At 38.9% G+C, this 22043-nt stretch overlaps 1 protein-coding gene across 2 annotated transcripts; it reads left to right on the forward strand.

Moving 5' to 3' along the window:
- The first annotated feature begins 13 nt into the window (after positions 1–13).
- PUS7 (pseudouridine synthase 7) lies at positions 14–21817 on the forward strand. Of its 2 annotated transcripts, XM_030238112.2 has the most exons (18): positions 41–110; positions 1161–1417; positions 2812–2871; positions 3492–3870; positions 5738–5822; positions 5947–6048; positions 6708–6852; positions 11099–11210; positions 12496–12573; positions 14208–14336; positions 14556–14681; positions 14975–15036; positions 15386–15546; positions 16430–16556; positions 17283–17384; positions 19121–19250; positions 20304–20395; positions 21078–21817. In XM_030238112.2, exons 4-18 carry the CDS (start codon positions 3521–3523, stop codon positions 21212–21214), a joined length of 1938 nt encoding a protein of 645 aa, XP_030093972.1. In that variant the 5' UTR covers positions 41–110; positions 1161–1417; positions 2812–2871; positions 3492–3520; the 3' UTR covers positions 21215–21817. The 2 variants fall into 2 exon arrangements, with proteins under 2 accessions (XP_030093971.1, XP_030093972.1); XM_030238111.2 differs by lacking the exon at positions 1161–1417 and having other exon boundaries at positions 14–110.
- Positions 21818–22043: the final 226 nt, after the last annotated feature.

Consider the following 22043-nt stretch of genomic DNA (forward strand, 5'->3'; position numbering starts at 1 on the left):
CCTGGGGCCGCCTCCGCCCGCGCGGGGCTGGGCCGGGCTCGTTCCGCACCGCCTCCGCCGCCCGCCCCGCCGTGCTGACGCCCGGGCCGTCCTCCCGTGCCGGCGTGCGGGTAAGTGGCTCCCCCTCGGCGGCTCCTGCCTAGCGGCGGGCGGAGCCGCACCCTGCCCCGGCTCCGCGGCGGGGCCGGCTCTCCGCTCCCCCCGCCGCTGCGGGGGCTCCGCCTCGGGGAAGTTCGCCCCCGCTGGCGCCGGGCTATCCTCTGCCGATGCCGTATTGCGCCGCGTGTTGCCGGGACCCCCACGGCAAAGCCCTTCCTCCTGCCTCGCCCCCGTGCCCCGCCTGCCCCGGCCCCAGCGCGTCCTCCCGCCCTGCCCCGACAGCCTCGGCGCTCGCAGCGGCTCCCCCGGCCCGGCGCCCGGAGCGCTGTGGCGGCGGCCAGGCCCGGCCCGTGGGCTCCGAGCGCCGCTGCCCTCCCCGCCTGCACCCGCCGCGCTAGACTTGGCCTTGAGGCGCTGCTGCTGCACCATTGCCGTCTCCTCGGTCGCCTTTTAATCCCACGTGCCTCGTCTCGGGAGGAAGCGGCTTCGCGCCCCGCGCTGCCGGGCTCCGGCTCGGCTCGGCTCGGCTCCGCTCCTCAGTGCCCTGCAGCGCCCGCCGTGCCTGCTTGACTGGTGCCGCGCCAGGAGTAGTCGCTCGGCGTTTCTTGTTGCGGAGGGTCAAGTGTTTTATTTGTACTAGTGAACTCAGTCTCTGTTAGAACATTGAAATTTATGCGGAGTTGATATTTGTGCAGATTCTGGCTTTTATGAAAACACCTGTTAGGAAAAGGGCCGAGACAATTGAGCAGCTGTCAAAAAATAATAGGAGCCTCTCACTAGCAGTCTGCACAAGTGAGGCAGTGTGTGCCCCGCTCGCTTCAGCGTGCTCCTTCAAGCAGTTATCCTGCAGAACTTATCCCCGACGATGGCTGCCCTTGGGCACAGGATGGTACTCTGTAGGATGTGAGTCACTGTTCTGCTGTGCGAATAGTCTGTGTGTGACAGCTCTGGAGTGTTTGTGCCCAACACTGAATTCTTCTAACAGTCAGTATAATTCAACAAGTAGGTATTACAGTTTTGTTTAATAAGCACGAGATTTCTCTTCTTACTACCTTTTTCAGGTGTCTCAAAGGATTTCTCTGTGCTGAATGCTATTTTGTTAGCTGTGTGAAGATACTCACAAGCCATCTAAAAAGCCTTTTCCACTTCAGTGCTTTATAACCCAGCCTCTCTAAATTTTGGTATATGGGAAGAGAATCTGGAAACAGCAATGAATTGCTTCACTTGGCTATGACTTTTATTTAGTGTTCCTCTTGAAAGAAGGATTTTATGAACTTTTATTTGAAGACAGAATAAAATTGGTGCTTTCAGCTTGAAGGTACATTGTTTTGCTAATTGTTCTGCTTTCTTGCGTGTGTGTCTTAACACTCTTCATGCCATTCATACACTTAATTTTATAAGTCTCTCTTTATTTCTGTTTTGTTAATTTATTTTTGTAGCGTTCATTTTCAGTTCTTCACTTGAGCAAAACATTTCAGGTGTTTCAAAAATAGTTGTCCCTGCCTTTTTAGCCTAATCTGGTGATCTCTTCACTGGGTTGTCCAGGCCATGAAGTCAGCCCTGGCTAACAGCTAACTGGTAACAATTACTTACCAACCCAGCAAATGCTGATTATCCAGTTAGTTGTCAGACTACCTTTAAAAACATGCCCTTTAAAATTGGATAGATTATGCTATTTAGTGGCTGGAAAAATAATACAGTGTGATGTAAAATACTGTTCCCTGCCTAGATTAATTTCTCAGTAACAGCTAAATCCTATTAATTTAGAAACTTTGTTGTTGTGGACCAAATTGACTTGACATGGGGAATTTAATTTATTACCAGTTAACTTTTAATTACCAGTTGGCTGGTGATATACAGGGAAGACCACTACTTAAAGACACACTTGGGGAAAACTCCTTTCTTCCTCTTTCCTCACTGGCCCTTAGGTAATGCTCTGGCCCTTGGGCACGGCAGTGGTAGTGCAGGAGGTTGGGGTTGGTACAAGGAGATTTCTTTCTGCTGCTTGGTTTTTCTGCTTCCATGTGGGTCCTCTCCATAGGCCCCTCAAGGGGGCCTGTCCCAGCATGGGCACCTCCACAGGCCACAGTCCCATCAGGGCTGTCCCTGCTCCAGTATGGAGAGTTTCCTTCCAAGAGTGCATCTCCAGCAGTTGTCCCCTTCTCCATGCTTCCCTGTGCCTTTTTGAGCACTCTGTCATGTGTCCCCTCCTGTGCTTTCTTTTGCCTTGCCACTGGCAGCTTCTCCCTTTCTCAGATAAACTGGAGTGGGGGCACCACGTGCTTGTAGGATTAGTTGGAGGGTGGCAGGCAGTGGGTTTGTGGAGCCAGCTGAACTGGCCATGGCTCACACAGGGCAGTTTATGGCTTCCTCCTGCTACCAACACCTGCACTTTATCCTCAGTACACTCCTGTGCCAATTGGGTGATGCTGGAAGAAAGGTCCTGTCCTTGCCTAATTATAGGAACCCAGTTTCATTTTATACACTTAGAAATAAAACCAAAGTTCTCTCCTGTAGCTTGCTAAGTAGCAATAATATGTGTCACTAGGATGGTAATACTAGTGTATTTATTAACATGTATATCTGAGTCCATATGTGATTGCGTTCATATATATGTTTTTTCATATGAACTTATATTTTTTTACATATATGTTCATATTTTTTTTTCATAAAACCTTCTCAAAGAGTTATTTTCCTTTTTTTTTTTTTCAGATCTAAAGGCAGTGGTTCTGCTGACGCAAAGGTGGCAGCTCTGAGCCCTATTCCACCAGTGTGAGTAGTCATGTTCTTCTCAGAGATAATTTAGTTTCCTTATTGTTTTGTTTGTCTCACTGATTCAATGATTTTGGTATCTCATCCCTCTTATCTTTTGGGCTGAATCGATGCCACCTTCTGTGTAGCATTGTGTGTGTTGGGAGTACATAGAAAACAAAGACATGAGATTTCAGATTTGCAGGAACTCAGCCATTCTCTCTCTGTCTTTGCAAGATGGAGTCTTGATAGAAAAGGGAATAATTAAGAATAGTCATTTAAGAGAAGGCTTGGGAACAAACAGTTTCTTAGCCACTAAACTGCTGCTGACAGCAGAGCCTGTGTGTGCAAAGGCCTGCAAGCAGGTGGGCAAGAGTGGTGATGTTGGTAAATGGTCAGTGTAGTACTGAATCCTGTTCTGCTGTAGTCCAGTATTCATGCTGCCCTCATATATTCCTTCTTTCTCCCCAAGTACATATTGTTTCTAGGTGTTCAAAATGTTTACTTGATGTTTAACTTAAATGTAGAAAGTTTATGGTTTTTCTGAAAAATTGCAGGGGACAGAGTCCTTGGAGTGAAGTGCCTATGTATTGCTATTGCTCTTAGCAGACAGAGAAGAAGCCTTTCTTCTTCTTTTTCAGGGCTTCCTAGCCTACCCTGTGCCTTAAACATGGAAACTGTAGAAATGAATAGTGTATCCTTGAAACGTCCTCGCTCTGAGGATGATGTGGCCACTGCAGATGAAATTAAAAGACAGAAGATCTTGGAGAAGTCTAAGGCAGAGAATGACTCTGGGCAGAGTATTGAGACTGTAACAGAACGACCCGAGGACACGAAAAGTGAAATAATCCCCAATGAGGAAAGTGAGGAGCAGGAAGAAGAGGAACTAGAGGATAGTGATGAAGATGGAGATCCAGAGAGCTTTGCAGACATGATGAAACATGGACTGACAGAAAGCGATGTTGGCATAACTAAATTTGTTAGCTCTCACAAAGGGTTTTCTGGAATCTTAAAAGAGAGGTAACTCTTTGTCTTGTTTCATATGTTAATTCCTTGTGTAACACAGCTGTAGGTCTCTGTTTTCCTTTTTGGACTCGCAGATTGCAGCTGGATTAAGTGAGGTTCATTACTTTTTTTTCTGCTAAAGAAAGGTTTAATTTAGGACTTTTCTAGATTGTGGGTTGGTTTTTTTGTTGTTTTGCTTGTTTGCTTGTTTAGGGTTTTAATTTATTTTCTGTCAAATGGAGCTCTGAAGAAGGAAGCTGTGTATGAGTAGAGATACATGATTCCTTTGCTCTCTGGGAGCAGCAGAGACATAAAACCTTATCCAGTACACCCACATTTTGTACCTCTCCTCAGTGCTGATACGAGATGCGCTGAAAAATGGCGTCAAAACCATCTTTCTTTGGTTCTTTACTTTTATCTAACTTTTTTATTCTAATGTCTGTAAACAAGAATGGTTAGGCTTTAAATTATTGTCTGCTCAGTTAAGCTTTAAATTATCGTCTGCTCACTAATGTCATTTACATAGAAGGGAGTTTCAAAATTCAGGATGTGGAATTTATTATACATATACATTCCGTATTTAATAAGATATTTGATGTTTAGTAGCTTTTTAAAATGAAACTTCTAGGTTTTTAAAATTAAAGAATGGCTTTGAATAAAACAGAATGCAAATACGAAAGCTCACTGAAGTGAGAATCACTGTTTCTCTGACTTAGCAAAGCAGTTCAGGTTGCTTTATTTACACACTGAAAAGTCCCTGTGTTTAAATATTGGCTTCATACATAGATAATTTTACATAAAATGATATATGCATATTATGTATGTATTTAATCTTTATGTGCAGCATTAAGCAGCTAGTGTAATCCTTCTCTGGGAAACGTTGTCTGTGCTGAACCTTCTTCTGGGAAATCTGCCAGTTTTGGTTGGCCAAAGGTAGCCATGTGGTAGAAAATTCGTGGGTTTGTGGTGGTTTTTTTAGATTCTAGTTTTTAACACCTATTATTAATTCATTCTTGGCATTTTTATGGAGCCATCACTAGCGTGTCTAGACAGCTACAGACAATACAGGAGAGGACACCTAGCACTTCTCAGGAAGGAGTTCTACCAATATGGTGTATATCTGCACAGAGGGATGGCAAAAGGGGGCTTGAGTGAGGTACAGTAGAAAGCTTCCCATTGTGAAGTTTTACTCATCATTCAGCATTGATAGAATAAGAATTCTTTTCTTTTTTTTTTCCCCACTTTGCTAGCAAATGCTGCTTAAAAAATCATTTAGCAGTTGCAACACAAACCAACTGTGCTCTGTTATAGCTGGGCTGTTTTTATTATTAGACATGAGTGACTGAATTGATAATATCAGAGTAAAATTCTTTTTTTCTGTCATAGAGTATGCAGAGGAACTTTATTTGAATGATGTTCTGTACAACTGAAATATGAGCAAGGCTGAATTTGTCCTGCCTTCTGTAGAGTGGCTAAAATGCACTTTATTTAGCAGGTGATTTCAAGTGACAGAGATAATGCAGTATAATACATTGCACATTGTGGCAATGATGCAGTAGAGTCTTAATTGCCAGCAATGATTGGGATTGAGGATAAGCATTACTGATCTCTTCAGACTAGTGAGAGAATGACTTGGAGTAACTACAGTAGGTGTTTGGTGATCTGCAAAGAAGTCTGTTGTATTTGCCTATGTGTTCCTGTGGTATCCTTCTGGAGGGTGGGAATAGGTACAGCTTTCTCATGGTTGTTAAGTTTGTTTTATATTAATTGATTTACACAAATTCAGAAGTCTTCAGTGAATTCTGCTAATAGCTTTCTAGAAAAGGACTTAATGTGATGTGGGATTTTTATTACAAATGTAATGCATGTTTCTTTCTATCAGATACTCAGACTTTGTTGTCCATGAAATAGGCAAAGATGGACGTGTGAGCCATTTAGATGACTTTTCTGTTCCAGTGGATGATGAGGTAAATTTTGAGGTAGATTTGTAATGGCTATGCTTCTTAATGCTCCTTAAGCAAGAATATTGAAAGACTGGAAGTTACTCCATGAGGGTTATTGGATGTTTTTTTCTCCCCAAATATGTATTAGGACCCATCAGAAGAAACATTTACAGTTCTGTCAGATGAAGACAAGCAGCGTTTAGAGGAGCTCCAGCTTTTTAAGAATAAGGAAACTAGTGTTGCCATAGAGGTAAAATTATGAAATGAGATGAAGTTTGGGATGGGGGCAGAGAGTGGCTGAGGGAGGGAGTAGAAGGTTGACACTTTGTAATGCGTGTAAGGTGTAAGAGCAATTTGAACATGATGTGACAGATAACACCAAACTGTCCAGTTTAGGGTTTAATTCTCTAAAGTCTTACAGATGCACTCAAATTCATGCATGTGTGAGTTGTCACTTTGATTTTGGTGAGAATGTACACAGGAACTTAAATACAGGTTTTAATTCTTGTGGTGTTAAAATTACCTTGCAGTATTTTGGTTTCCTGTCTAGTATTGTTTTAAAGAATAAGGAGGTTTACATAAAACATCTATCCTGATGGAACACTACTTTCAAGGTCAGTGTTTAGTGATTTAATAGAAAAGAAGATAAATATGCTTTTCTGTAACAAGAAAGATAAGAAAATTACATTAAACCATCAATATTTTTAAACATTCTACTATTCCACATATTGAAAGAATAACTATTGAGCTAAATTTGGGACACAGAGAAGAGTAGGATTATACCTGGTAGTTTCAAATAAGCATTCACACACACTAAATAATCTTATCTAGCTAATTTTTTTTCCTTTAAGGCACCCTCCCTTTTTGTATTAATTTATTTGGTTTCTGCATATATGTGTATTAACACAGGTAATTGAAGACACCAAAGAAAAAAGAACCATCATCCATCAGGCTGTGAAGTCCTTGTTTCCAGGACTGGAGACTAAAACAGAAGATAGAGATGGAAAGAAATACATTATTGCTTATCATGCTGCTGGGAAAAAAGCATTGGCAAGTGAGTTTCAGTATCACAGCAGATGGGTAAAGTAAATGCTAAAATTATCCCCAAAGTAAGAATTGTTAGCATGTACTTCAAGTGAGTGTGCTTCCTATGTAGTCTTACTTCATTTTTTCCTCGTTTAAGCTGATACTGTGCATCTAAAATCATTAGGACCGCAAGAAATGCTTTGAATTTAATTTTCTACTTGTTTTTCTTTCCAAATAATTCATCCAATACAACCATATTAGAAGAGAGAATATTGTCTTCTACTTCAGTGGGAATAGGCAAAACAGAGGCTTTATTTTCAGTAATTTTTGAATTTAACTTTCACAATCTTAACTCTCTGTGTGTGTGTTGTGGATGTAAGAAGTTGTAGTTGGAAAATATACATTGAATTGATAGATGGTGTAGTCTTGACTGTCTTGAATATCGATGACAAAATTCTCAATAACTTGAATAGAGACAAGCATCTTTTTGTTTTCTCAGAGATACAGTTTCATATAAATATAGCTTACCATGATCATTACTTCTGCTTCCAAGGCTAATTATATTTGCAAAAAATTATCTTTATACGTTATAGATCACAGTTAATATTTCGAAATAGTCAAAGTCATGAAGGATTTTCGAAATGAAGTGTTATCCTCTTTAATCTAGCAAAATACTGTTTTGGATACTGGGAATAAATTAACATGTTTTACATCTTTTAATGTTACTAAAAATCTGTTGCTACTGTAAGTTTAGAGGACCATCTACCCACAGAACAGTGCACATTTAAGTAAAGATACTACGGTTTGGTTTAAATTGTTTGCATTTCTCTGTCATTTCAACCTATTACAAATGATGGTATGTAAACCTAACCCTTTAATTTTAAAGACAAAGGAGATGGAAGAACGATAAAGAAATAGAGTCATTTAAAATGGGGACTAAAGTAATTTCCCCTTGAATTTAGTTGTTTATTTAAGGTTTGTTATAAGCAAATATGGGAATGTTGTATTTTTATTGGTCCAATTATAATGTGTTCATGTGTCTCATTTAGTCATGTTTAGAAAATGTGTATGTTTGCATGCTTTATGCATGGAGTATGTATACTTACCAGCACAGAATTCTCCTCAGCCAGTTTTGTTCTGCTCGTTTGTAACAGTTTTTCCTCCACCTTTTCCTTCTGCTGCTTCTATTCTTTAATCACCGTTACAGTCAAGTGGATGTTGTTAAGCTGATTTAAGGGATAATATATAAAAGAATTTAAGTATTTGAAATATGCTGAAAAGAATTGAGTGGTGTGTCTCTAGGATTAAAACATTATGTGGAGCACCATCTTGTGATGCAGAGAAGCATCATCTATTTAAGCTTGGATTCCCCAGCTGTGATGCTGCAGGCACCTGTGCATTTGTTGGTGGAGATGTCAGTTTCTGTGAGTGTGTGCAAATGCTTATGGATGTAAGATTGAAGTTCTTTTTAGTCAGGATTATATATATCTTTCTTGTTTATATAGCCACAAACATGTCTTAGCCATGAATGGGCTCCCCAGGCAAGAAACATTTCAGAAGTGTAGAATATTGGATTAGTAGCTGATATACCTGATTATTTTGTTGATAACATAAAACATTACCAAACATGCTTCATAAAATTTAAAATCAGATGCTGCTTTGTTTCTATAGTCAGTTTATCCTCCAAGTACTTAAAATTACTAAATTGTCAGTAAACTGTTGTTCCATCATTGTCCACAAATTAAGTTTGTTGCATCTCCAGTTGAAGCTTTCCATATGTTCACTGTTTGCCTCTGCACGATTCCATTCCATAATTGTCTAAATTGCTGTCATCCACCACCTAGCTGTTGGATGCTCCCTGAAGCATAAACAATCCCATAACCATAAACCTGCATGTTCACCTCTAAAAACCCTTTGACAGTCTAAAAATTAAATGCTACTCTTTTGTACTCTTTATGCTCTGCATTGGGACAGAGGTCAGAACTGCAACAGGTAAGAGATGTTGACATTTCATACTAACAAAAATGAAATGCCAACCATTATGACCTCTTAAATAGAAACAGGACTGGCCAAACTTGTAACAATTTCTTAAAAATCCCTACACATAAGTATGACTTAAAATGCCCTGAAACAGCCAAGAATTAGGCTTATTCTGCCTCTTTTTTGTAGTGCAGTATAGGCAGTATTCATTTGGTGCAGAGAAAGTCTACCAGTAATAAGTGATACGAATTATCAATTTTTTCAGTACATGTTGACAATTATAGTAAATTTCCCATGGATTTCAGTTAGCAAAGCCTTTGCCCTTCAGCCCCTACTTCAGACACTACTATCTGTCTTTATACAACGTTAAAAGCATTTATCACACACCCTGCTTTTAAAAAAGAGATTCCAAGCCTGGAGTTTCAGCAGAAGGTTTGGAAATACAATTTTATTGTCAGAAATGTAGCGTGACTCTGAAACACAGCAATAAGAACTGCAAATTGTCCCACTGCTCCATCTACCCGGTTGAATGCTTTGCAGTATTGGGTGAGGAATGGTGGGATATCAGGACTGTGGCTGCAGCCTCCTTTGCATAGGGTCTTGGCTGTGATGCCCAAAGCATGAGGAGCCCATTGGTCTCTGTAGTACCTGCAGAATCCTTTTAATGTAGATCACATTAGAGCTCACTTCTTGACATGTTTTGAAATGACCATGTGCAAGATGTATTAGTTAAATATAGAGAATGGTTCCAGTTGGAGAGGGTTCTCCTTTGTGAACTGAGCTCTGTCTTACTCTCTTCTCTTCTAATTGCTGAGATCTTAGTGGAGAACTTTGCACTTCCAGCTGAATGCTGGAAGTATGCAGTGTTTCATTAACTGAGTTGGAGTAATGCTGGCTCAGAAGGGGAAACCAGCAGGAGCATGGGGTCTCCAGTTCAGATCCAGTGAAACTCTGTGGGAGGGGGGGCTGTGCTTAGAAGCTGATGGGGCAAGGAAGTGATGCAATAATTCTAGGTGACTAAAACCTGTACATATAGTGTTTTATAATGTAGCATCCAAAATTGTCTTTGCAGAGTGTGTGCATGAATGGCAGCTTCTCAAAAACAAGCAAGAATTAAACATACTTACAATCTGTGTGAGATATCTGAACTTTGTAAAACCAGTGTGAAAAAAAAGAGCAGTATTTCCCAAGAACTTCCTTCCTGCATTGGTGTTTGTATATTGAAATAAGTCTGGCTTTTTCAGTTAGCTTTTCCTGTTATGAAAGGTGCTTATGGCTTTCTTTTACCAAACCAGGTATGTCTGCTTAGTGGCTAGCAAGAGATAAGGGACTTCTTATTTGAAACAAAACAAATTCTTAATTTTGATCTTAAATAACAAGGAATTGATAAACGTCAGAATTGAAGGAACCAACCTAGTTGGTTGCTAAACCTTTGTATAATCAGTCTCCCTTCCCATTAATGCCATTGACAGTGGATTATTGGAAACTGAAAGTTTTATCTCTGGTGGATTTTATGTGCAAAAAAAAGCTTAACAAATCATTGACAGTGTCCTTCCTTCTACAGAAAATGTCAAATAGTAGCACAGAATTGTAAATCAGTTGTTAATCTGTGGGATCTGAAGTTATTTCAACCTCTGGCCTTGTCTAAGCATGGCACCATACCTGCCATGGATTGTATGTTCATGTCTCTCTTGTACTAGATTTCTTGCTCCCATTGGATTTTAAAAAAGAACCACAAAAGCAATTTTTTGAGCATGATTTCTTAGGGTTTTGTAGTGCTAAGATTAATTCTTTTGTATGGCACACAGAAAAAATCCTAGAGAAATAAAGAATATGTCTGTACTATGAATAATAATGGTAGTCTTCCCACAAACAGGGCTCCAGTGGTTCTCAACTATTATAGAATGAGCTAGAAGAAAAGTGGTGTAGCTTCTATTGCTGAAAGTCAGTATAATGATAGTGTTTTTGAGAAATTTAATCAGGTGATGCAGCAATTAAATGACTGGTCTATATTTTCAGGTAATTTCATGATAAAGGAACTGTCACTATTTCATTCAGGATTTTCTAGGTGACAGAACTGATTAAAGAGAAGTTTACAGTCCAGTGGAAGGGGAAGTCTTTTCAATGTGCTTTACAGCTTTTGCTGTCAGTAATTAACTTTTTCCTTTTCATTTTTTTAAAGCAGATGGAAATTAGCAGAAATTGAATCTTGCATATTTAAAATAAATGTAGCTGCAGTGGCAAAAATATTACATTTTTTAAAAAGTGACACTTTAACCTTTTTGCTTTTAAAGATCCAAGAAAGCACTCTTGGCCAAAATCTAGGGGAAGCTACTGCCATTTTGTACTGTACAAGGAGAACAAGGACACTATGGATGCCATCAATGTCCTATCCAAATTTTTAAGGTAAGGCTATTGTTTCTACCATCCGGGCTGGCAGCCCTCTCCCTCCATGTTTCTTGTTGCTGTGTCATTGTGCTTCATAATTGTTTAAGGGCAACACAAGTGATTGCTATTCTCTAATTTGTAGACAGCTTAAAATGAAAAGTTACTTTAAAATATCAAATTTAAAATATCGAAGTTTTGTGAGGAGGTGAGAATGGAACAAAATGAGCCTAAGATTTAAAAGACTACTCTACTGCTTCAATGGAAAAAGTCCACAATTTACATTGGCTGATCTGAGAAAGGCTTGGCAGCTGAAAGCCTCAATGTACGTAACGTGAATTAAAAGCCGTTTTTTCCCCAGTGTGTGAATATATGCAAGTATGTTATGAACCTGTCAGATATTGTTGTGATAATATGCTGATCAGTTCCTAAGCAGTTACAGTTGATAAACTGTTGTTCCATGTATTAATTTCTCCATGGCAACACAGGCTTAGTTCCTTTCACCCCATCAAGTGCAGAAACAAAAAGATTTGCCAAAGCGTGACATGAGCACAGTGAATTGCAAAGGAGGAGCAGTTTTAAAATTGGGTCAGTTCAGTGATCTACTCATAGGGAAACTTCCCCACTTTTCCCTTTGCCCTTCTTCTCCAAAAAAAAATTTGTAATCTAGACCTTAACCAGTGAACTACTTGGTATTGGTATTGAGAACAGAATGGCAAGAGTGTAGTTAGGTGGAAGATTGTATGTAATGGCAATCCTGCTACCCCCTGGAGCCTTAACTGGAATAACTGGAAATACTCCATCTAACACAGGCTGTAAAGTACAAAGTGAAAAGGAAAGTAAATTTTCCTCTCAGGGAGAGGAGTGGATCAAATTTTAAATTAATTTCTCATACTCTCTCATAATGTGCAGGCATGGTATTCAGACAGTTTTGAAATTTAAGGAACAAGTGGATGTGATTTTTTTTTTTTTTTTTTAAAGTGAAGTTCGTGGTGGCTGTTCATTTGTGTATTGAATTAATGCATATAAAGAAGTACTTCAAAGTTCATATTTTGCAAGCACTGTTGGGTCAGAAGTGAATTGCCTACATATAATTACAACACAAGTTTCCTTGTGTTTTATGTACTCATGGGTGAGATGAGAAAATGTCACATACATGTCAAATTTTAACTGAGTTCTGAGAAATTTAGGTATATTTTTCTATTTTTAACTTATAAGATTAATAATTCTAGGCAATTATGCTTAAAATTATGTTTGATCTCTTGCTATTTTAATATACATAATATCTGTTGCTGTTGCTTTTAAGAGTGAAGCCAAACATATTTTCCTACATGGGAACTAAAGATAAAAGGGCTATAACAGTTCAAGAGATCGCTGTTCTCAGGTGAGTAAAAGTACAGCCTTGAGTATTTGCACTTCTGCTGTGGTAGCTTGGATAAATACCTAAAAGACTCAGTGACACAATTGGCAGGTACAGGTCCTGACCTTGTAAAGCACAGGTGTTAATGAAGATGCCACAATCCTTTTGTAGTCTGTGACTACTGCTGATATTTTCAGGCAGTGGTGCTCTGAGTCACGGACTGGTTACGTGTACTTGGCCAAGGCAGTGGGACAGATTGCCTGCCTGCTCTTAGGCTTCTTGGATCTCATGCAACAGCAGAAAAACAGAATGACATGGTGAAAATAATGTCCCACTTCTCCCTGGCTTTTGTTTCCCCCTTTCTACAGCTAGGATCCTATTTTCTTTCCCACTCTACTTTCTGAAGGGTGCCAGAGAAGGCTAACACTGCTCTTGCTCATCTGTGAGTAGCCAGAAGGGGCAAAAAAATGAGGAGGAGTTTTTCCCTGCTTTAGCCTACTCCCTTAAGTCACCTTCTAAGAAAAAATAAAATTTACTTTGTCATATTCTAAGATAATTACATTGTTTCTGGGCACTTTAACTTAATGTTATATCCATAACAGATGTCTCCCAGTCATGTATTGCAATATCATTTTAGCTAGCTGGAATATCCTGCCTGCACTACTTTTTAAAACTTTCTGAAAACCAAACTTCTTGACTGAGGAATTCACAGCTTGAAAGCCAGAGGTTTGATCAAATCCTTATTAAAAGAAGGGCATCCACTACTGAATTGTTTAGATATTTCCTCCCAATATTCTGTATGTGTGTGTATTAGCACATATCAAAGGAAATACTGATTTGTGAATTGTGAGAAGCTCCAGATTCACATTGATGCAAGGCAGCTTTGCAAAGTGGTAACAGTTAACTAGTTGTGTGGTGTAGCCATGTCAGGTGCTGTTCCATTTACTTTTTAACATTATCACATTCAGTGTTGTGTCCAAGAGCTCCAGAGTGCTGTAAGTGTTGTATGGTGTCTGCTCTGTGGTGCCAGAGCCCCTGACTCTCCTGCACAGGAGAGGGGACATAGCCAGATGCCAGCCTGCTCTAAGCTGAGTATGCTGGCCATGCTGGTTCATAAACTTCACTATCCTGGTAAAAATTTAGCAGAAATGTCTAAGAGCAGCTTGGTGATGCAAAGAAGAGGGTGTGCTTCCAAAAATACTAGCAACAAAACTGGCAGGTATTAGTGACACATTAGATTCCATATTCCTTCATCTGCACTAGGCATACACAGTAGTTAATTTTACTTAACCCTGTATTTATGACTGTGCTGACTGGGGTGTATGTATTCATGAAGTACTTACTCAAATTATGCAGAATTCAGCTTGTGGGGTACAGTATACATCAATACTGCAATATACTTTTTCTGGAGTACATGTTTTAATGTAGATGTGAAAAGACAGTGCTAACAGTCTGTCCCAGTATACTTTTTCTTTTGTATGAGTACCCTTAAGAATTATGTATTACCTTCCTTTAGCTCTTTCATTAAAGTATTTTGATAAGGCAACAGTAGAAAATTGGGGAAACTGGACTCACTGTTTTTCATTTTGTAATGGCAGCATTTCTGTATTTATCTGCTTTTCTAAGCATAGGTTTGTCCCTGTTGTGTTTCTTTTTAGAATCACTGCACAAAGACTTGCTCATTTGAATAAATGTTTGATGAACTTCAAATTAGGAAATTTCAGTTACAAGAACCATCCACTGAAACTGGGAGAACTGCAAGGGAACCATTTCACTGTTGTTCTCAGGTAGTATGTTAGGTATTTAGATGGTCCTGTTCGAGTTTTTTTTTTCTTTAAATAGATAAGTTATATGAATGCAAGTTGTGCTACAAAATTAAGTCCTGTTGGCAGGAGACTGTTGAATTTGATTCATGCTATATAATATTGATGTTGAGCTTTAAATGTAATGGGCATCTCAAAATAGCATAAACCCTTAATCTGTCTATAACTTTTTTTTAATGCTAGAAACATAACAGGAACTGATGAGCAGATAGAACAAGCAATGCATTCACTCAGGGAAATTGGATTCATTAATTACTATGGAATGCAAAGATTTGGAACCACAGCTGTTCCTACTTATCAAATTGGCAGGTATGTGTTGCTTTCAACTTCCCCCCTTTTTTTTTTTTTAAATTTTACTCTTATCACCATGTAACTTAATGTATTTTTGGGAACCTTTTTCTAACATATTGCCTGTACCAGTTTTAAATTTAGATTCAAGAAAGATCTTGTTTCTAATCTTGCTTCAGCAGTTATCTTGCATAATAGCACAACTTTTAATATTGCATAAGACTAAACACTAATACATATTTTTTGATAAGTTGGCTAAATCCTTTAAAATAGATTTAGTCAGTTCTTAATGCACTTTCCTGTTTAAATCCTAGAGCTATTCTACAGAACAACTGGAATGAAGTAATGGATTTGATATTAAAACCAAGACCAGGAGGTGAGAACTGAAAAATTATAGATCCTGTGTTTCTGCCTCTTTTCCAATAAGCATGTTTAGGAAAAGCTTAAGCAGTTTAGCAGTGGAGAAGCAATCTTCAGACTCTCCCTTTCTGCCTCACTTTCCTTGCTGTAGAGTTTCTTGCAGTGGGGCTAAAAAGGGACCTGAATACTTTCAGTCTTTCCTCAAGCTCCATGAGAAGCCTTCCAAACTCAAGTGTTCTGTGATTCTGTTCATCTCTAAGTACCATGACTGAAACTTTAATTTTTCAACCATTTTATCAAAAGGTGAGATGGATGCTTTTTTTGGTGTATAGTTAAAATGTTTTTATTTTACATCCTTGTTCTAGCTGAAAAGGGATACTTAGTCAAATGCAGAGAAGAATGGGCAAAGACTAAAGATCCAGCAGCAGCCCTCAAGAAACTACCTGTAAAAAGGTGCGTGGAAGGACAGCTTCTACGTGGACTCTTAAAGTATGGAATGAAGAACATAATCTCTGCATTTGGCATAGTGAGTGTAAAAGTTGGGCAGTATTTACTTGAATAAACATTCTTTTGATGGTATCAGGATGAATTTAAAATAGACTCATTGATGCTTGATGAGTTGAAAGTTAAGTTTAAAATCATTTACATTTATCCTGCCTTTTTGCTGGAAGTACTGCTGTGTAGTAACTGATGACATCTCTAATTAACATATGCATAATGAGCTTTCCAATTTATACCACAGTCTCTCTGGTATGTGGGAGGCAATACAGTTATACTTAGTAGCTATGTATAATACAGATCTGAGAATTGTGCAAATGTTCATTTTCAGTGTTTTCCTGTTGCTTTAAAAGTATAAATCAAACTGATGGTGGGCTAATGAATCAGTCTGATATGGAGGTGATGGATCCACTTGTCATTTTCAAGTGCTCTAATCAAGATCAAGTCTTTGGAGAAAATACCTCATCAATAGCACACTACTGGGCCCATTGTAGGATCCGGGGGATAATTTCTTGTTTATTAAGAAGATAATTAGAATAACACAGTGCTTTCACAGCTGCAGTTTACTTAAGATTTCAGGAGGTTGAATATGAATTCAGTATTTTGTAATAGACCTGTATGTTTGACCTGTAGAGTTAAAAGTGTTGGGGTTTTGTGTTTGTTTTTTTTTTTTTTTGTAAATTTAAGCACAGTTCTTTTTTGTGCTGATTTCAAATGTGTAAAAGCATTATTTCTTCACATATCCTTTTCTCAAACAAAGAACAAAAATCAAATATGTATACCAAGAAATTGTGTATGTCTTTTTGCTGGATGAGGTAACATTTCAAATATGCACCCTTTTGGTTATAATTGTCAGAAAAAACAAAAAATATATCTATCTAGTGTTTAATTTTTTTTTCCTTTTCCTCTAGATACCAAGAAATAATCGTTTAATGTATATTCATAGCTACCAGAGTTACGTGTGGAATAATATGGTGAGCAAGCGAATAGAAGAATATGGGCTTAGAGCTGTACCAGGAGATCTCATACTGAAAGGAGGTAAAATCAGACAAAGCCAGTGCTGCTGTATAGTTCAGATTCCTAGGCGAACAAGGCACGTGGTTGGTGTTGTGTCAGTGTTTGTCTGATACTGCTTACATAGTTTATTTTCTCTCACCAGTTTTGGTCCAGTGATAGCTGAATCCATTGGCCTGTTTTAGACAAATTGTGCAAGGAATTGAAAGTTAGGTATTACACTTCCATGAGCTGTTTGTTAGCCTGTTTTTTCAAATAACTGGATAGGGAAGAGAGACTGTGGAGGACTGATTATTCTCAAGAATGACCTCAAACCTAGTTGAGCTGTGAAGGACTGTGGAAGGACATTATGAAATTTTAACTTCAGAAGTTTTTGATTGCATTAGTATCTTGTAAAGCAGAAGCTCCACTCAGTTAAAACTTTCTTTGCTTGTATTTGCTCTGGCATTTCCTACATTCTCATTTATGTATGCCTGGTGCATGGAAGGAGGCTGTTCCTCTAGCAGTCCTTCCTTCATGTAGCTTGAAGTCACTGGAAGCCAGGCTGTGATTCTGCCAGTAACTGTGACAGCCTTGAGGCTGTTACTTCTTTTCTTAGAAATGTAGTCTGTTAAGTGGAGATAAAACATGGTAGTTATCTTTCTCAGAATAAGCTTATTTCAGTCAAAGTCTTTATTTTAAATTTAGCTGAAGTTAACTGTCACAGGCATCATCTATACTGGTAACTTCATTTTTCTGTCCTGACTGTAGCCACAGCTGTTCACATTGAAGAAGGAGATGTTGATAACTACACTATCCACGATGTAGTGATGCCATTGCCTGGATTTGATGTTATTTATCCAAAGCATAAAAGTAAGTCTGACTGTTAACTGAATTACTTACTCTGAAAACATAAGTCTTCTCTAAGATTTTTCTTAAAAGGAAGATTAGATCTACTCAACCTTGGTGACTTTTAAAGCAATGCATCACTTCAGGTCTCTAAAACATTAATGTCAGCCTTTTGTTGCTGCCAGGGTGCTCTGCTCAGTCTCCTTCCCACTGGGAATCCCAAATGACTGCAGAGCAGAGTTTCTCACTAACCTGTACCACTGCAAGTATTTAATCGGGTACAGGATTTTGCCCTTGATGAATTTCATTAGGTTCCTCTTGGCCCATTCCTCTAGCGTGCCTCAGTCCCTCTGAATGGCAGTCCTCTCCTTGCATGTATTGAATGCCACCCCAGCTTGGTTTAGCCCACAGATTGGTTGGGATGAATTGCAGCTCTTCTCCACTATTTCACAGGACACATTTCAGTTATTTGAGAAACTCTTCTTTTAGGTAGAGCTGCAACCAGTAGTGACTGTACTGTGAGATGCTGAGCCAGACAGCTGTTACCTACTTAGCAGTCCACCCACTGTAATGTTCTAACCTGGGACACAAAGATGCTGTGGGAATGCATTGACAGCCTTGCTAAAGGCAAGGCGGGCAACAGTCCCTGCTTTCCCCTTACCCATAGGTGTAGTAATTTCATCACAGAAGACAGTAATGTTGGTGGGTTTTTTACTTCTTTTCTCCCCCATATTAAAACCATAGTCATTGTGTGGCCCAAAGAGGATTAACTCCATTATTTTTCCCAGGGACCAGAGTGAGCCTGACTGGTCTGTAATTCCCTAATTATTATTCCTGGTCTTTCTGGAGTTGGGTGCAAGCACTTGCTTTTCCACAGTTGTCTGGGACATCCCTAGATCAGCACAATCTCTGAGATGACAGAGAAAAACTTCACCATGACGTGAGCTAGCTCTCTCAGCCTGTCTCTTCTCCCACTACTGGTAGTCCCTCTTTCTTAACCTTGCCTCTAAGTGTGAAGTGCCTGGGGCACTTTGCTGGTCGAGGCAAAAGAGGCACTAAGACCATCAGCCTTATGTCTGTCACTAGACCAGCTGCCCTGTTTAGCTCCAGGCCATTGCTTTCCTCGTAGTCATTCAGTCCTTATGTTGCAGCTGAACTCTTCCTGGTCTTGATGTCATTTGCTGCTTTCAACTCTAGCTGAGCTCTGGCTTTCCTGACACCATTTCTGTGTGCCTGGACAATGCTGGTATAGTCCCTCTTTGTAGCTGGCCCTAGGTTTCACCTGTTCTTTGTGTTCTTATAGATGAGATTAGTCATGAGTTCCCTGCACGTTTTCCTCAATACTGGATTGAACTGTTCTTGTACTGTCAAATTGTCAACTGATTTCTCTCTAATGCTTTTTAATGAGAGAGTAATGGGTAGTCTGGCCCTTCATTTTTTTTCCATGTACCTGAGATTAGTCCTGTGAACTCTAAAAAATTGGAATGCATATGTGAGATGGCATTTAAATGTCAATAAAGTATTTTGTAAATTTTGTTTTCAGCTGAAATTTGTTTTGATGCATTTTTTGTTACTGCCTCTACTAATCAGGGTGTAGAAGTAAACAGGTAATAAGATCTGCAGTAATTTTAAACTTTGGTGTAACATTTATCCCATATATGCTGAAAACTACTAGATGTAAGGGAATGGAACAATCCATGAAAACAGTTTAAATTTGCCACACTACATTCTCTCCTATTAAATATTTTCCTCTCTTGCAGTTGGTGAGGCCTACAAGGAGATGCTGGTAGCTGACAACCTTGATATCAACAACATGAGGCATAAAATCAGAGATTACTCACTTTCTGGAGCATACAGAAAGATTATCATTCGGCCTCAGAATGTCAACTGGTGAGTGGGAGCATAAAGGAAATTACACTTGAATTGACAGCATAGAGTTTATTTAAGTGCAAAACAACATGAGACTGATCCATGGGACTTCCACACAGACTGAAACATAGGCAGAAAGGAATCTCTCTGCACTTCTCTCATGTTTTTAATGTGGCTGAAGTGGAACTATACCCTTATTTCTTCCTTGATTCTCTCATTCTGTGGTGGAGAAGTATCAAGACATCTTACCTAGTTGTTCACTCCTTGCAAGGGTTTGCCTGAACACTTCATAGGTAATTACTTATGTTGAGAAAATAATAGATAATACTCAAAACAGGGTTTTTTTTTGTAGTCTTGCTATGAGAAAGTTGGTCTCCAATTACCTGTCTGTCAGAAAAATTTGTGTCACTTAACCCTACTAAATCACTGTTGTTAGAGATACAACCTAGTTTTCATATGACAACTGAATAAATACCTTTTAAACAGGGAACTGTACAAATGTGCAGAAAGACATGATTAGTGATGTAGAATTAAATATAGAGGGTTTAGGAGGGAGCACAAAAATAGAAATATTTATCTACTTGAAACATCAGCACTAATTAATATTAAGCTTGTCTACTTCCCAGTTAGTTTTTCAGTCTCATGGTTACATATGGGATTTCTGTTAAATGAATGGCAGAAACCATGGAATGTATCTTAGCCCTTTCAAAGTTTGGATGACTATTGAAAGGCTTTGCTCTGCTAGGTACTCTTAGAGTTGACACCATTCTTCCCTTAATTTCATTATACTTCTTGTATAGTTGGAAATTCTGACAACACACAAGGGCAAACAGATGAATTATGCAAAGAAACTTCTCACAAGCTTACAATTGTTTTTTAATAATCTTCATAAATCCAAGGCAAGTCTTCTACATTAAGTTCTACCCATTATTTTGCCTAGTTCAATTTCAGTTGTAAATGCCAAATTGCAATAATAATAATAATAATAATAAATAGGATTATAATAATACATATTTCTATAAAATGTCTTAACCTAAATAATTTAAAATAATAAATTTTATGTATATTATAAAGGGAAGTTGTTGCATATGATGATCCTAAAATCCCATTATTTACTACGGATCTGGATAAACTGGAAGGAAAACCATTACCAGTTCTCCCTACAGGTGAGTTGATTTTTCTGTTGGTTTGCTAAATGGAAGTTTGATCTGGCTGTTGCTTTCAACTGCTACATATTTAAAGCTCCTTTAAGGAAGACTTTTCATTTAAGTATTGACTCTTAAGCAGTGGTAACAATGACATCTAAGGCCAGGCATCTAAATAATGACCCTAATTTCTCAAGGGTACAAGCCAGTCCTCCAGCATCTGTTTTGACTGTTAACATTTTCTTACAGGCATCTGTAAAGCAAGTAAATGCTTAAGAGTAAATGTCTGCAACTAACAAAGGCAGAATTAAGTTACAAATTGTCTATATACTAAACTTGTATTATTGGTGCTGAGCACAGGTGACTGAAATACTTAACTCTGGTCACAAGGTGTTTGGACACTGCTTTCCAGAAAAGTGAAGACAGGCGAGGAATTGAGTCTGAAAGAATGAATGTTTGCTTTTAGAAGAAGAAAACTCTGAAACCACCACTTTGTCCAGAGAGAAAATGTTAAAAATTTGTTTCATTAAAATTTTCACTGTGGATTATAAACAGGGGTGTGATGGTAGTGGTTGTTTTGCTTTATGGGCTGGGGAAATTGGTTGTGGAAGCTGTTAGTTCAGTTTAGATGGCATCCAGAATTAGCATTATATATGCCCTTAACCACTTGTTCTTGCTTTTTGTCTCTTACACCTTCGGATAGATGGCAAATTCAGGGCACTAAAGATGGAGTTCTCCCTTCCCCCATCCACTTATGCTACCATGGCGATTCGAGAAGTTTTGAAAATGGACACAAGCATAAAAAACCAGACACAACTGAATACTACCTGGTTGCGCTGAATGGCTGAATGAACTGAGGAATGACTTAATTTTAACAAAGTGTTTTCTTATTTACATGTTCTGTACAAATCTTTCAAGAGTCACAGTAAGAGATTTGTATTTTTTTAAGTTTTTTTAGTGCTAGCATTTAACTTCAGTAGTCCTTTACAAGATAGTGACTGTAATATAATACAGATTTTAGTGACTGGTGCTTTTTACTGAATGAGTAAGTTACTTGAGCTGTAACATGGGTGCATCTTTAGAATTGTGCTTATAATGGCAGCAGACCTGGAACAATGTTTAGCTTGCTTTCTTTGGGAAGCACTGAATGTTTTCACGAGGAAGACTTCATCCACCCTTGAAGTCTTTTCAAATACAATGAATTACATGGGGAAAGATGATTTACAACAAAATTAAGATACTGATGAACATATGTACTGCTGGTGTTTTGCTGGTAGCATTTGCACTGATGCAGTAGCAGATTCTGTTAGCAAGGCTTTTGTGTCTGTAAAGCTGTACAGCTCCTTTAAATAGTTCGACTTTTCATTGAGAAAATACTTGTATTTTCAGCTAATACCTGTACCAAAGAACAGGTACTAAAAATAAACTAACCTGAAACTCTGAGCGTGTAGCAGTAAGTGCTTCCTTTGCGCCTGTCCCATGGCCATTGTTGGGGGGGAATGAGCCGGCCTTCTTGTTGGGGAAAAAAAAACACTGTGCAGCTGTTCCTAAGAGACCTTGGCCTTTTCAGCCAAGTGTTAAAGCCTATGTTGGTAGTCCTGTCGCCGGCTGCGTGCGGAGGGGGCGGGGAGGCGGTGAGGTGAAAGGCCGTGTCCCTGTTAGTACGGGC

The sequence above is a fragment of the Serinus canaria genome, chromosome 1A (genome assembly GCF_022539315.1).
Source record: "Serinus canaria isolate serCan28SL12 chromosome 1A, serCan2020, whole genome shotgun sequence".
NCBI lineage: Eukaryota > Metazoa > Chordata > Aves > Passeriformes > Fringillidae > Serinus > Serinus canaria.

What these genes read in the sequence shown, in the direction of transcription:
- PUS7 (XM_030238111.2), top strand. Translation starts at nt 3,521, where the DNA reads ATGGAAACTGTAGAAATGAATAGTGTATCCTTGAAACGTCCTCGCTCT. An exon ending in CTGTTCCAGTGGATGATGAG is followed by an intron (nt 5,823 to 5,946) that starts GTAAATTTTGAG and finishes AATATGTATTAG; the next exon opens with GACCCATCAGAAGAAACATT. An exon ending in CATTTCACTGTTGTTCTCAG is followed by an intron (nt 14,337 to 14,555) that starts GTAGTATGTTAG and finishes TTTTAATGCTAG; the next exon opens with AAACATAACAGGAACTGATG.